Source organism: Chiloscyllium plagiosum, chromosome 13 (assembly GCF_004010195.1).
Source record: "Chiloscyllium plagiosum isolate BGI_BamShark_2017 chromosome 13, ASM401019v2, whole genome shotgun sequence".
Taxonomy (NCBI): Eukaryota; Metazoa; Chordata; class Chondrichthyes; order Orectolobiformes; family Hemiscylliidae; genus Chiloscyllium; species Chiloscyllium plagiosum.
Window position 1 is genome coordinate 12,410,930 of NC_057722.1, and position 16,404 is coordinate 12,427,333.

Below are 16,404 nucleotides of genomic sequence, written 5' to 3' on the forward strand. Positions count from 1 at the left end.
TTAAAGAGAGCAGAACAGCAGGGCTTTATTCACAGCATTGCACAAATACTTATTAGTCATGGCTAAGTTACCCACTTCTGGCCCCATCAAAATCCATTCAGAAAATATTTAAGTACATATGTAATCTTTGAACACAATAAATTCTATTGGTATACAATACACATCATGGTGTTTAAAAAGCGAAATTCTATAGCGCTTACTACTCTAGTACACACTGGATATCCCACTGGGTGCAGTGCCTAACCTACTGGTGCCTAATACAGGTCTTCATTTCACCAACCCCAAGGTCATCTCATTCTTGCGATTTTATTTGGAAGTCTAGATACAGGGCAAGGGTTCCAATATAACGTCCCATCAAGCATTCTAAGGTCAGGTACAGAGTAACCGACAAAGCTCTTTAAACAGCTCTGTCAAGCAGCACAAGAAAAATGCTGAAAATGTGTTGCTGGAAAAGCGCAGCAGGTCAGGCAGCATCCAGGGAACAGGAGAATCGACGTTTCGGGCATAAGCCCTTCTTCAGGAAGGGCTTATGCCCTTCCTCTGGCTTATGCCCGAAACGTCGATTCTTCTGTTCCCTGGATGCTGCATGACCTGCTGCGGTTTTCCAGCAACACATTTTCAGCTCTGATCTCCAGCATCTGCAGACCTCACTTTCTCCGCACATGAAAAGTGCCAAACTTTAAGTTTAGTTGCCTGATGGGGTTACGTAAAAGAATTTTCCATTTCTCCTGTCAGCCCTTGCCTAAGTGAGATTGCCAATTTGTGCTGAATTAGCTGCCCTTTTGTCCAGTGAGCTGATACTCTCTAACAATGTCCTCGATTCATTTCACTCAGAAGCATTATAGTACTGTTTGGGCAGTAAGAGAGGCCAGGTCTGAAGGCACAGATCAATGTGCGTTTCAAGTGTTTGTTGAGGATTTGTGCACATGTGGAGGGTTCATTATGAGTGTGAGATTTTGAGTTGATGTTTGAGTTTGAGCATTGACTCCTCACTTTAAAATGTTCAGGTGTCTGAAGCAGTGGTTTGCAATTCCTGAGGTGAGAATGTAGGCCTGGCAATGAGGAATAACATTACAAGCACCTTGGGACTGGGGAGCCAAGGGGGCACACAGAAGTAGAATAAGTCAAAGTACTGTGGATGCTGGAAATCTGAAACAAAGACAGAAACTGCTGGAGAAACTCAGCAGGTCTAGCAGCATCTGTGGGAAGAAAGCAGAGTTAACATGTCAAGTCCTGTGAGTCTCCTCATCAAAACTGATGATGAAGAGTTCTGATGAAGTGTCACCAGACTCGACAAGTTAACTCTGCTTTCTCCCATAGATGCTGCCAGACCTGCTGAGTTTCACCAGCAATTTCTGTTTTTGCACCCAAACATAGGTCAGGATGACCCTGAACACTTATCCTGAATCCAGGCCACTTATTCAGGAACAGTATGACTGCAATCTAAACTTCAAATTATTCCTGAGTGATGGTCAACTGGTTGCCAGGACGATGGTTAAAGGATGCCTGCCTTGCCTAGCATTTCGCAGGCACCTGGGAGAGACTCAAAAATTAGATGGTGGAAAGTCGTGAAATCTGAACTACCAAGTTTATAAGCAAAAGGTAAAAACTAAAATCGAAGTTAGTTCTGAGAGACATGATTGAGAGACACAATATCATCACTTTGTATTTTGGGACCTGTAATACTCTATATTTTGAGAGCTAGAAGAAGATAGGTTAATAACATTGAAAAATGTTGACACGTCTATATCCAAAATATTGCTTGAAAATCTTCACATAGGATATAAGGTTAGTTTGAATGGGTAAAGCATGCAATATGCAAGATTCCTAATAAATACATACACACGTCACAGGGTTGTACTTGTACAATCCCATCTGCGAGGATAAAATATCTGAAATGAAAGGGAGCGTTCTTACACGACATTTTGTTCATAAATGTCCAAATATTTGAGATTAAACAATAGCTACCCTGAGATGAGTACTAATGGTATAAGCGGTTGAAGGAAAGAAGCAGAATGCAAGATAGTCAGAAAGTCAAGGCAGCAGCTGGCACCACATCAGGTTGCTGGTACAAACCTCAACTTTTAAACTTTTTGTTTCTTCCCCAACCACCCCACTATCCAAAACAATTAAAAAGCCGGTGAGTCCTTGTCCAGGTAATTAGCTTGGTACTGTGTTACAGCTAGTTAGACCACTAATCTCAACACCAAACTACAACAGGCAGAGTCAGAGTCAATAGGGGAAATCTCAATTTTAAGGAATAAATGAGCAGTTCATGTCAAAGACAAAGTTGCAATGAATAAGAAACAGGAATGCACCTTGATCCTGCTCACCCCTGGTTTTAGGGTCAGATGTCCAATAGGCTTGTAGAAGACAGCTTGTTATCAATAAGAGTGCTTGCTTTTCTTGTCAAAGTTATTCACTCTTACCCCTGCCTTCCACTACTCATTCCATTTTCCTCAGCCATCATAGTCTCACTGTCTCTTTGAACATATCTGCCTTTGTTGACTTTGGCCTTGTGCAGTTGACTTACCATTGAAAAGGCCTCTAGCTTGTCAATCATGTTGTCTGTGGGCAGAAACATTCCCAAAGCAATTCCGTAGTTAAATTCTGCACGATACTGGGGAAACCCATTATTCCAGACTTTTCAGCCCTCCAACGGAGAAGAAGCCTTCAGATTAAAATCCATGCCAGTGAATCCTCCCCAGCTCGGCACCCAATTACAGATTATGCTTCAATTTACTATTATCTTGGTGTCAGAACTATCTTTATCTCAGTACCAAAAGAGTGAAGTTGCTCTCCGAAGTCATGGTATAATGTCCCCAAACAGAGCCCACTCTTTGCCTGAAATTCTCCTTTCCTTACCCAAATAAAGTTTCAATAGCATTTGGCATTTTGTCTTGAAAGCTTTGTGGGTGTGTAGCTGCCAGCACACTGGTGATTCGCCTAATCAAGATTAGCCTGTCCATTGTATAACTCTTCTTTACAAACTTCCTTGGAGCTCAGGGTTCCACTGTACCTTCCAACTGATGTGATCTCAACAAACAGCAAGTTACAGCAGAAAAGACAATACTGATAAGGGCAGGCTGTATTAGTTTGGTATTCATGCATAAGTGAAAATGTCACTCATATACCTTCAGGTCTCGTCTCTCCAGATGCAAGAGCTCTGAACCACGGATGTCATGCCGGATGAAGATGTCTCTGTACTCGAACAGGCTAAGATGCTCTAACCAGGCTGCCACCTCCTCAGTACCCCACTGATGCACTGTGGGAAAGCGAAGAGCAGCGCCACCTTCAGTACCCACAATCCCAAAGGCAAAGAGAAATGCACAACCATCACCCGCTAGCAAAAAAAAGCCCACAGAAATTTCAGAGAGTGCAAAGTATACTATCAGCTAATCTTGCAAGTGATATTTCAGGGAGACACTCTAAATCAGTAAGTACACAATCCAATGTGGAATCCAGTTCAGCTGCTGAAATGAAATATCTGTTTTTGAGTGGAGAGCTCCAGGCTATATGATCAAACATCCACTGGCCTCATCCAATCTCTCTGTCAAACTGTAGTTCATAAACAGGCCTGCTAGTCAATGAAAGGTGAGCTTTCCGACATAGCATTAGTAAATGTTTCCCTGGTCTCGTGCTGAGGCAGCATTTCAAATACCACCTCTAATCTGTTCTCAGTTAGCTAAGTCAACCCTATAAGTAATTTCTGTACCAGAGTGAGATGGAATCAGTGGAAGGAATTGTTCATAGGTCCTGCTCCATTTACTCTTGTTGCAAATGGATTTTGCGTGAGGAAAGAATTGGGAGTCAGGGTCAAACAACAGTGCTGATATTCGTTGGCTAAAATCATATGAAGATTGGTCACTTCACATCAATCCCCAATACAGAAAAAATTAACATTATCAATAGAACAAAATCAATGGAATTGAAAACAAAGTTGAGTACATGCTGAATGAGCTAATATGCCGTCCACCATCTTCTACCTCTGTATCCCACTCATTATGTGTTACTCCCCTTCATTAAATTGCCCCCTGAATCTACTACTTTAATTTAACTTAAACTTGGTTTGTATTTTTCTGACCAGTAGGAATCAAGATTAAAACTGACAGTTGAAGTATAACATGAGTTAGGAAATATGGAATTATCTGAGTTATCCAGTGCTGATGCAAACTACAGTTCTGGTATTAAATTAGATTTTGTGCCCAAATATGCAGCGTCTCCTAATGCAGGTTCTATTTTAAACAGCAGCCTGGAGCCCACCCTCAAATGCTTCTGTAATACATTAATATCACCAAACAGATACAATTTGCTATTTAAAATAATAAACATAGAATGTATTTTAATTTTCTACAATTTATTACTGGTTAAAATAATCAGAGTAAGCATTTTTATACTGGAGGGGAAAACTCTGCAGAAAGATCAGGTGGAAGACAGAGATTCCATGCAAGGTTCTGGTTTACAAGACTCTGCACAGAGTTCAATTGTAAGAGGTTCTGCAAAGGCCTAAGGTATATAGTATCAAAGATCTGGCTTAGGAAATTCTGCACAGGTTTGGACTGAGGAGAAATTCCCTTTTATCTAAGCTACTATTTATTCTAAAGTCAGAAGTCACACGACACCAGGTTACAGTCCAATAGCTTTATTTGAAATCACAAGTTTTCGGACAACTGCTCCTTTGTCATTATTTATTCCAAGCAAGGGTTAACAGGGAGGCCTCTACAAATTGCTCTGGTTCTACTGTGTCAGCAGTAGGTTTGCTGCAGTATCCAGTCTCTCTCTATTCTCAGTTCTGCACAGTAAATGTTAGCATGGTATTTCACTGTCAGAAGGCTCAGAGTCAGGCTTGATTCAGTTCTTACCACCAAATATTCACCTTCCAGTAGAAATAATGACCATAGCTAACATTTCATTTGGTTTCTCGGAGACCATTTATCGTACATTTATCAAGATTAGATAGAATGCAGGAATCTATTGGTATATATGGCTTATACCACAATTGGGAAAGTAATGCTTTATCTTCTGGCACGGAAATAACTTCTACCCGCATCCTGCAAACAAATGTCAAAGACCAGCTTTGGAATATCTATCTCCATTGTGCACCCTTCTGAAGCATGTGCCTTCTACAACTTCAGTGGACGATGAATTCAGGGTTAAGATATATGGACAAGTGCATGATTTTATCTCAGTACCACAATAGAGGAGCCTGCAGTACCACTATCAGATATGAAATTGTAAAAACAAAGGTGACAATGGGGCTTGCTGATTTCTCTTAATACAACAATACAAATGCCTCAGCCAAGGAGTTATATTTGCAGTGTAAAAATTCAAAATTCCATCAACATAATGGAACTGGTATGATTGGTAAGATGTGGATGTACATGTGATCATGATTTATGCAACTCTCTCCAAACATGAACAGATTGTACAGCAGCAAATCTAGATGATGACGACGACAATGCAAGTTACAGATACAGGACACATAACACAGAAGTGAAGGAGGGTCAGAGCTCACACACGTACCTGGTAGTCCCATATTCCCCCTAGTTTCCTTGTTCTTGTTGTTCTTTTCTTTTTTTAACTTTGACACAAGACGAAATTTGGCACTGCGAGTGCGCTTAGAATATTCTAATAACTGGCCCTGAGCAATACACAAAGACATTAGAATAGTAAAGAAGTAACAGCAGTGACAGCCATTGACAGAGGTTTTCAAGGCCTCTCTGAACACAGTCCTGGGGGCCTGGAGGATTGCAAACATGATGATGTTGTTTAAGAAAGGGGCAAAGGTTAAGCCTGGAAACTACAGGCATGTCAGCTTGATATTAATAGTGGGAAAGCTGATGCAGGCCATAATACTGTATAAGACAAATATATATTTGAAGAAAAAATAAGTTGATCCTCGACAATCACTTTGGTGTTTTCAACAACAGGCCATGTCTAACAAATTTAATTGATATTTTGACAAGGTGACACAGGCAAGTGATGAGGGTAGTGCTGTGAGTGTTACGTTTTTGAACTTTCAGAAAGCATCTGATACAATGCCCCATGGCAGGTTAGTTAGCAAATTAGAAATGTTTGGAATTGATGGGTGTTTGGTAGCATGAATGAATAAAACATATGTTGCATACACATGCACATGTAAATTACTAAGACAGATAAATAACTGCCCGGACCCGTCATATACATACAATACTCTTCAGGTATACACAATCACCATATATGCACAACATTGATGCAAGGACTGGGTGGGAGGCAAACCTATTTTTGAGCGATGAGACCCAAGAATTAAAAGAGCTTGTCTCATGCAGAGTTGTGCCAATTCCACACCTGGGCACTCTCCTTAGTTGAAATCAGGGGCATCAAGTCCAAGGCTTGGTTATTTTAGAAGAAATCTTTGTGAGAGCTGTAACAAAGCTAATGGAGTACCCTTTACATTCTCAAGGTGTACCAAAATGTTTAATGGTCACTAGATAATATTAGAATTGTTATCCTTGTTGTGGGTAAGTGAGGAACACTATTTGGAACACTATTTATAAATGAATGAGGATAAGATCTACTTTGTGTGGTATTAGCTGAGGGTTAAATGTTAGCCAGGATATAAAAAGAACTTCCCTGTGTAATGTTAAAAGATTAAATTGTACTATCTCTCTGGACATTAATGTAATGTTAAAAGGTTAAACTGTTCTGTCTTTGGGTGGGGGTGACATTCATGCAGGAATGTGGATGACTCACACATCATTTGGCCAGCCATTTACTACTACTCTCCTGCTATTATCAAATTGAACTCTCATTCAGAAGTGCTTTCATAGCCATCCCCCTGAAGCTAGGACATGTCACACCTACATTATTTTGGGGAATCACACAGTCAGGAAATCGTTTGCATAACAATTCCCCAGGATTAGGGCATTTACATTATCTCTGAGGATGACCTCATCCTCCCATTGTACCTCGGTTAGCATGTGGTTATTGGGGTGGAGGTGGCGGTGGGGAGTGGGCAGAGTACCTGTAAGCATTACCAACTGACCTGTGTAAAGGGGATGTGTTTCCTTTGTTTGGGGCCTCTTTTGACTCAACTTTGCATGCCTGTGAAGAGGGTCAAAGGGGGTCAGCTAGCTTGTACAGGCTTTAATAAGTTTTACCTGTTTGCAGAAGTTAGTGCGTGTGAATTGCATCTTGTGTGTGAAACCTTGGAAAAGAACCTAACACCTGTTTCTTACAAATAGTGTTATTTAATTATTACACCTCATGGAAAGAACATATGTCACCTGCTCAGGAGGCCATTAAAAGACATCTTCATACGATTATTATGTTTGATGGTCTCCTGACATGCTGAGTGGTGAAAGTGAGGTTTTCTCTGTGAAAAACATTAGTGGGCAGTTGATTATTCCATGGGTCTGGGGCCGATGGTCACAATCTTCCACTTATGGAGTGAACGGCTGCAAAGACAATGTCCTGTCCAGATTAGATTGAAGGCTGGTCATTGTCTTTGAGGGAGATTGAAGCCTGAGACTCATTGTTGGTACAGCAATGAGATTTTAAATAAGATTTCATGTGGCCCATAATTCCATCCATCTTGACATTGGGCTGCTAGCAGCTACATAAATATTAGCTTTTGTCCCCAGAGTGCAAGTACCTTTTCGACAATGGAGAGTTTAATGTTAGCTCATTAATTCCCATGTCATGCAGCATGATTGCATCAAGGTGAATGACAGGCTGGGCGAGTACCAGTAGACACTTAGTTGAACCAGGACACTGAATACATTTCAGGAGTTGATCATCGGATGTTTAATCAGTAACAGGTTAAAGGCTTATTAGGAGCAAGCAGGAAAGTAGAATTGCAGCCAAGGTGAGACCAGCCCTGATTGTATTAAATGGTGAAATAGACTTAAGGAACTAAATTGCCTACTCCTGCTTCAAATTCTTATGGACTGAAGCATCTGGTCACCATCCATTTGGAGTCAATTAGATTAGATTAGATTAGATTACCTACAGTGAGGAAACAGGCCCTTCGGCCCAACAAGTCCACACCGACCCTCCGAAGAGTAACCCACCCAGACCCATTACCCTACATTCACCCCTGACTAATGTACTATGGGCAATTTAGCATGGCCAATTCTCCTAACCTGCACATCTTTGGACTGTGGGAGGAAACCGGAGCACCTGGAGGAAACCCACGCAGACACGGAGAGAATGTGCCAACTCCACACAGCAAAATCTCAATTAGCAATTTGATAAACTCATTTGTTAATGAGTTTTAGATCATTCTGACCAAGGAAGACAAAACTGTATTTCTGGAAAATCAGCACCTTCAAGAGGGGAAGGAAAGAAATGGCAAAAAAGCAGACACCATCTAACATGTGCCAATCTACAAATTGTTCATTTAGTAAAATCCTTTGTAAGTTTGCAAACTTACCTCATCATCACTTGGTTCAATGAGCTGACACAGCCAAGGAATCTCTGCTAGTTTCCGAAGTTGCAAGTCCACATTAGCCAGAGCCCCAGTGAGTTCATCCTTCTGAGGGGGATCCAACTGCTGCAGCCAGAAAGGAAAGCATATAGCAGCACGCTTAGCAGTAGTCACATAAAAACAAACTCTAGCATAATACATGCATGCGCAATTTCATGTACTTTCTCTCTTGTGTTTTATGATGTTTAAAGATCAGAAGTGAACGACTCAGCAGTTATGGTCTCTGGGTTTCAGACAGCTAGCGTCCGGGAGTAGTACAGGATACCTAATCCGATGCATGTGAAATTGCCACAAAACCGGGTTTGATTTCACATTCAGTAAGGATTCCAATTTGCTCTGAATCAAAAACGCTTTTCATCCCAACTACATTAGATATTAGTGTTGTATTTTTGTAAGATGAACAAGAGCAAGTCTTACACAGTAAGTGGGAGGACCCTGGGAAGTATTGTAGAATAGAGTGATCTAGAGGTTCAGGTATACATTTAATTGAAAGTCTCATCACAGGTAGACAGAGTGGTAAAAAAGGCATTTTGAATGCTTGCCTTCCTTGCTCAGACCATTGGTTTAGGAGTTGGGATGTAATGTTATGGTTGTAGTGGACGCTGTTGAGGGCACTTTTGGAGTACTGTGGACAGTACTGGTTGCCCTGCTATACGAAGGATATTACTAAATTGGTGAGGGTGCAGAAAAGATTTACAAGGATGTTGCCAGGATTGGAGAGTTTGAGGGAAAGAAGAGGCTGGATAAGCTCGGATCTTTTTTTACTGGAGCGTAGGAGGCTGAAGGGTGACGTTATCGATGTTTATAAAATCATGAGCGGCATAGATAAGGTGAATAGCAAAGGTCTTTTCCCTAGCTGTGGGAGTTCAAAACTAGGGAACATATTTTTAAGGTGAAAGGAGAAAGATTAAAAACGGACCTAAGGGGCAATGTTTGCATACAGAGGGTGGTTCATATGTGTAATGAACTGCCAGAGGAAGTGGTAGACAGAGGTTTAGTTACAACATTTAAGAGACATTTGGATAGGTACATGAATAGGAAAGATTTAGAAGGATATGGGCCAAGTGCAAATGAGACTAATTTAGTTTGGGAAACTTGGTCAGCATGGACAGGTTGGACTGAACGGTCTGTTTCTGTGCTATATGATTCTATAACATGGTAGTGAGTTACCTTCTTGAATTGCTGAAAACTATGCGGCACAGGGACACCCACAACTCTGTTTAGAAAAGAATTCTGGATTTTTACCCAGGGACACTTAAGGAAAAGCTATGTAGTTCCATGTCAGGATCGTATGTGGCTTGGAGGGAAACGTGCAAGTAGTGATATACCCCTGTATCTGCAGCCTTGTCTTCCTAGATGGTAGAGGTTTGAACTTGCAAAGTACTATCTGAGGAGCACTGGGCATTTGCTGCAGTGCATCTTGTAAATGTTGTACACTACTGCCACTCTGCATTGGTGGACAAGAAACATTCAAAATAGTGGGCGGTGTGCCAATCAGGCAAGCTTTGTCCTGAGCTCCTTGAGTGTTGTTGAAGTTGCACTCCCCCCAGCAAGCAGAGATTATTGCATCACACTCCTGGATTTGTACCTTGTACTTTGCAGACAGTAAGGGGAATATCAGAAAGTGAGTTATTCATCACTGAATTCACAGTTCTTATCATGCTCTTATAGCTACACTCTTTATATGGCTCGTCCAGCTCAATTTGGTCAATGGCAATCTCTAGGATTTTGATACTGGGGTGATAGTAATGGCATTGAATGAGAAAGGGAGACTGCTAGACCCTCTCTTATTGGCGATGGTTATTGCCTGGCACATGTGCCATGAATATGACTTGTCACTTATCAGTCCAAGTCTAGTTGTTTTCCAGGTTTTGAGGCCTTTGGATATGCGCTGCTTCTACACTGGAGGAATTACACAAGGTGCTGAAATCCAACAGCGATTTTCCTGAGATTGAGATGATTGAGCTACTTACAACCACAATCATCTTCCTTTCTTCTAGGTGTAATTCTAATTCCCAATGCGCGCTCAGCCACACAGTCTCATTCAAGGCAGTGGGGAAAGTGATAGATATGGCCTCAGTTCTTTGAAAAAGGGAATGGGGAAATGATGCAGGTTTCCTGCTTCTAACTGCTGTCCAGTTATCACCATTGAAAGATGAAAGCACAGGCATTGTGCATGCAGCTGTGTTCAGTCTTGTTTGAGAGTTCCTGCATGGTCAAATTCCCTGCTGATATCTGGGATTAGCATCACACGTTTAAGGGTGAATAAACCATTTGGGTGAAGCATTGTAAGATTGGCAGGACATTTAGAACTGTTACCCCAGCAAATATTACTGACTTCAGGAGAGATACAAACAGCAAATAAAGAAATAATATCACAGAAAGGCATTCACTGGTCAGACGTACAAATCTTCTGTAAAAATCTTCTTTAAGTTTGTATCAGCTAAATAGCAAAATCATGTGGTGATTTTATACTAAATACTGCTTTATTCCAAAGATTTAGTTCTACCTCTAAATCACAGGATTCACCTGACACTTCAAACCTTAGAATGTTGCAACTGCATAATAACAAATCTGTTAAATTCCCATTAATGCAGAGTCTAAAACAAATATATAAATCATATTCTCCAAACCATTCTGGATTTAATTACTCCTAGAATCAACGATTCTACATTTAATCTACCCAAATCCCTCAACTGAATTCTAGCCTGCATCTGATTCCCAGGTATCTGATATGCTGTATGCTGATGATTGGAATACTTTGACTAGATTCCAACCTATAACCCATTTGAATATTTGCTATTCTACATGTAAATTTTTCAGATTGCTCAGTTACTTTCCAGCCTATAATGCACTGCACCTTTGGAACTCTTCAATTTGCCATTAGTAAGCAACTTATTCCATTACAGTACATATAAACTACTGAGACACTTCAAATAGCTGTTAACCTGGAACTCACTGTGTTATTCTGCATAGCAAACGAGGCTCAGTTTTTTTTTTATTTAGCTCTTTTCTTACCAAAGACATTTTGCCTGCCAGAAGAAGCTCTGTCTCGTTGTGTAAAGCTTTCCCATTGTTGACCATTTCCATCACTAGGCTGCAACTCAGGCCCTTTGGAGAAAATCATAAGATGGGAGTCACTTTAAATCTGCAGCAGGTCTTGGAAGGTTGCTGGACAGTAATGTCATTAATGCCACACATCACTTCACATCAGCTCACAGTGAAACCAAGAAATCACTCAAGAACATACAACAATATCTTGCGCTGATGAACTACCTTCTGCACAGTAAACATTCTAAGGTCCATCATAGAGAAAAAAAACAACACCCATTTGTAATAAAAGTCAGGGGAGGTGATTACTTAGTCAAAGAGAGATTTTGAGGAGACTTTTCAAAAAGAGTAATACGATAGTAAGACAAAGAGCTTTCAAACAAATCTAAAGGAGCAATGGCTGAAAAAGGTGAAGGTGCTTTTTCTGAGTGGAGAATGCAAAAGAAGCTAAATTTGAAGGCTGGGATTTCAGAGCTGGGACATAAGGCTGGAGAAGGTTGTAACGGTCAGTTTCAATCAGTTGGGGTGTAGGACTCAGGAAGATTGCAGCGATTAGGTAGGAGAGATGATATAGCACTTTGCAAGCATGGGTGAAAACGCTGAATTTAATGCATTAGGTGTGTGGTTTCAATGGAGATTTGTAGGGATGGGCACGATGGATGAGCAAAACTTGATCCAAAGAAGGCCATAATCAGAGCAGCCATGATCCTACTGAATGATGTAACATTTGGTTTGGTGGGCCAAGAGGACTATTCCTGCTCCTATTACTTACATTCTTATAGTTTTAATTTTTTTGCAATTGATGTTACATGGAACTTTGGAGACTGGCAACAAGGACAGTGGAGAATTAGGACCTGCCTTTGATATCGAGTCACTCTCTGTATCCCTTGATCCATGCAGGGTATTGCAGAAAGACATATTTTGCGCAGCCTCACTTCCTACTTTTCCCTCAGTTGTTAGGGGACTCATCCCGTTTATTTGACAGAGATAAGTGCAGCTTTCACATTGAAACGCTGTGCAAAACATCAAAGCAGGAACAAGGTAACCAATGTTTGGGATATTCAATTCTTGTTAGCTGGCAGTTTCGGGCATAAGGTTTCTTTGTGCAAATTTGAAAGCAGCAGGGTATTATTGTTTAAGACCAGACTTTTGAGATATGATCAAGTATTTTTTCTGCATTCCTACTGATTTCCTCTGAAAGATCAAGTTCTGGTGCCTCAGTCAACGGATCATAATGCATTTGTCCATCTAGATACTGCTTGGTTCAAGGATGATCAGCAAGATAGAATACTAAAACTAAATTGGATGCTGTCTTTACCCATCATATCATACAAATATTACCAGCAATATTCATGAGACTTTGATCAGAAAAAACCATCAATCCCATCAAGAGTCCATTCATTTCTAAATCCAGCCTTCTGTTACCATAATTCACTGAAGCCTATTCCATTCATATTTTAGCTGCCCCATCAGCAGTTATTTCATTTCTTCATGGCATCATTGAGGTACGTTTACTTGATCCTTCATGTCTCTACCTCTATTCTCAATGGGGAGATTATTTTAAACATTTCCTACTCTTGTGGGCTTTGCTGCTGACATTTATTGCCAATCTCAAATTACCCTGCAGAAAGTGGAGTTGCATTGCCTCCTTCAATCGCAGTAGTCCTTGGGGTGTAAGTGCAATACTGTATAATCGCAGTGCTGTCAGAAAGGACGGGACGTCCAGGACATCAACCCAGCAACAATAACAAAACAGTGATGTGATTCCAAGTCAGGATGGTGTGTGGCTTAAAGGGCAACATGCAAGCGGTGGTGTTTCTAAGCATCTGCATCTCCTTCCAAATGGTTAAGGTCATGGGCTTCAATCGTGCTGTTGAAGGGGACTTCATGAGGTACTACAGTGTATCAAATAGATGATATGATGCATTGTTGTAGATGAATATCGAATGTGGGGGATGGAGTTCCACACAAGTAAGCTACTGAGTCCTGAAATGTGTTGAATATCGTCAGGGTTGTTGGAGTTGCACTCATCCAGGCAAGTGGAGAGTATTCCAATACATGCCTAACTTGTGCCTTGTAGATGCAAAACAGGCATTGCAACAGTAGGATGTGAATTACTCATTGCAGAATTCCAAACCTCTGATTTGCCACTGTGTTTTTATGGTTGGTTCAGATCAGTTTCAGTTTAGTGGCAACTATCCAGGACATTGACAGTGATGGGTTCAACAATGGCGAGGGCGCTGAATATCAAGGGGCAATTGTTAGATTCAATTTTGGTGGAGATGGTCATTGTCTGTAACCTTGCGGCACAAATGCTATTTGCCACTTGTCAGCCCAAGCTTGGATTTTGTCCAGATCTTGTTACATATGGATACCAACTGCTATAATATCTGAGATCTCATGAATGGTGTTAAATATTCTGCAATTATCAGTGAGCCTTCCCATTTCTGACATAATGATGCAGGGAAGGTGATTGATGAAGCAACTGAAGAGGTCTGTTCAGTTTTCAGTGTACAGGTGAGAATTCTGTGAGATTAGCAGCTTCAGTCCAGATTGCCCACCATTCCTGACTCCGTGATTACCTGGAATGTAAAATCTAGTGTTATCTTCAAATCCATCCTGGACTTGATGTAACCGTGACTCTGCAATTTCCTCCATTCACTTTTGCTATGCAGCCCAACTTTCCCTTTAGCCGCATTCACTTCAGTTGCCTCAGGTTTCTGCTTCAATCCCTCTGCCTCTCTCCCTCTTTTGAAAATTATAAAAGGATGCATTAGGAGGTTAATTTAAGATATAGCTTGGTCGTTGGTTAGGCAGCAGAAAACACAGAGTAAGGGTAAAGGGGGGGTGTATGCTGATTGAAAGAGTCAAGAATATTAGCACACAGACCAGAAAATGAACATAAGACCACAGCCAGATCAACCATTATCTTGTTGAATGGTGCAGCATATTGAAAGGCCTAAATGACATACTCCCAAGTCCTATTTTCCTGAGATATGAGGAAGTGAGAATCCACCTAGTTTAGATTCAAGTAAAACAAGAGTCTTCATAAGATCTTGTCCATATTATTGCAATGAGTTTTGGATACCCCCTTGGAAAATAATATATTGCCTTAATGCAAATTAGAATGGCAGTGCAAATTGTGCCTTGGCTTGACCTGGCTGCGGCTAAGAATACCCATACAGAGTCTGGACCAGTTATAGATGAATTCCTTAAAAACTGAAAGAACTGCGGATGCTGTAAATCAGAGACAAAAATATAAATTGCTGGAAAAGCTCAGCAGGTCTGACAGCATCTATGGAGAGAAATCAGAGTTAATGTTTTGGGTCGAGCGCTGAGGAAGGGTAATTTCTGTCATTCTGATTTCTCTCCTCAGATGCTGCCAGACCTGCTGAGCTTTTCCAGCAATTTCGACTTTTGTACTTGGAAACAGAGTCTGGCTCAGCTACAGATCTGTATAGGTTAGCACAGTTGGCTGGATTGTGATGCAGAGTGATGCCAACAATGTGTGTTCAACTCCTTCCATTGATCATCATGAAAGACTGTACTTCTCAACCTCTCTGCTCATCTGAGCTGTGTTAACACTCAGCTTAAACCCCCAACAGTCATCAATTTCTAACGTGAGAGCAGCTCTATGGTCTGGGAAGGCTACAGTGACTTGATCTTTCACCTTTCGATCTGTATGGACTATCCAATCTGTCTGTCTGGAGAGTCACATCCCCACTGATCACAGATTTCACCACCATTTCTTACCTCAGTTGTTTTCGACTTTGCGTAAACTTTGTCCATGGATTTGGCACTGGCATTTACTGCATGTGCAAGCTCCTGCTCCATGGTATGATGCAGTTGTGCTGTCTCCCGAATCCTGGATCAAGGGAAGAGGAAAAATTGAAGGAACACAAAAAAGGGAGAATGTCAGCTAACGGATTAACAGAATGGAAGTCAGAGATTTTGAGAAGATTTTTGGTGTGATAACGCTGCTCCTTTAACAAGATTATGTTGTCCTTGTGTTTTTTCCAATGCGATTGTAAAGACACAGGTTCTGGGGTGTCTAGGTTTGAAGGGTTTTTGGGCCAAGTTGATTATAGTTAACATATGTTGCCTCAGGCAAAACGCCTTCAAGTTTTAAGAAGAACACTTGAACAATGAAAGGGAGTGATCTGTTCTCCCAGCTCAGCTTTTCTCTGGTTTGGTTTGGTTTGAGCAAGCAGTCAGTTGTGAAAATGCTGGTTCCAAAGAAGCAGGTCCATGCTGATCCCTTTTCTCTGACATTTCTCCTGTAAGAAATTGTATTGGATTTTTCCTTTTTTTTCAAACAGGCGTTTACGGGGATTGTTGCAAGTGTTTGGAATAGCATCATTAAGTTGGGATAATCTGTTGGGTTTTCAGATAGGTTAAGTTATTCTACATTCTGTTCTCTTTAGTTTGCGTTTCATTCGGTAATCTTGCAAATAAATGCTGTTTTGTTTATAATGAAGCGGTTGGGCCAGCTGCATCACTCCTGGAATATTAACTTACACCTGCTTAAAACACCTGGAAAAGTTAGTGTCTGGGCTACTTTCTTGAAATGTTTTAAGGGGGTCTGGCTCAGTCCATAACTTTGGGAAACGTAAAGCAGAGTAATGAATGCAAGGTTGGCCAAAATGGGGTTGCTCCATGGTGAAGACAGTAAAGAGGATAAACATTTTTCTGGACTGAGAGGTTTGCTGCCAAGTCAGCCAAATCCAAAAACTGACCAGAAAATAACAAAGCACAAGGTCAGGATCAAAGGAAGAAACCTGGTGCTGATTGACCTTTATGACCAGGAGCTTAAATGGGTGCACGTTGGATGGGAGCCACCATTTCCCCATCAACCATACAGCCGTTACCTCTTACCTTGGCCTCTA

General features: G+C 41.0%; 1 protein-coding gene across 7 annotated transcripts in view; it reads right to left on the reverse strand.

The window, feature by feature from the left end:
• The window catches only part of LOC122555774 (diacylglycerol kinase delta-like), a 152,516-nt gene that overhangs the window by 5,936 nt on the left and 130,176 nt on the right, over positions 1 to 16,404 (reverse strand). For 3 of the 7 annotated variants that reach the window (XM_043701899.1, XM_043701903.1, XM_043701904.1), the window contains 5 exons: positions 15,272 to 15,383; positions 11,486 to 11,578; positions 8,414 to 8,533; positions 5,524 to 5,641; positions 3,135 to 3,292 (listed from right to left, as the gene is read on the reverse strand). In XM_043701899.1, the coding sequence (XP_043557834.1) occupies positions 3,135 to 3,292; positions 5,524 to 5,641; positions 8,414 to 8,533; positions 11,486 to 11,578; positions 15,272 to 15,383 (601 nt within the window). Of the gene's footprint in view, positions 1 to 1,842; positions 1,893 to 3,134; positions 3,293 to 5,523; positions 5,642 to 8,413; positions 8,534 to 11,485; positions 11,579 to 15,271; positions 15,384 to 16,404 lie in introns of those variants that run through there. The other 4 variants (XM_043701901.1, XM_043701900.1, XM_043701902.1 and 1 more) reach the window with 4 other exon arrangements.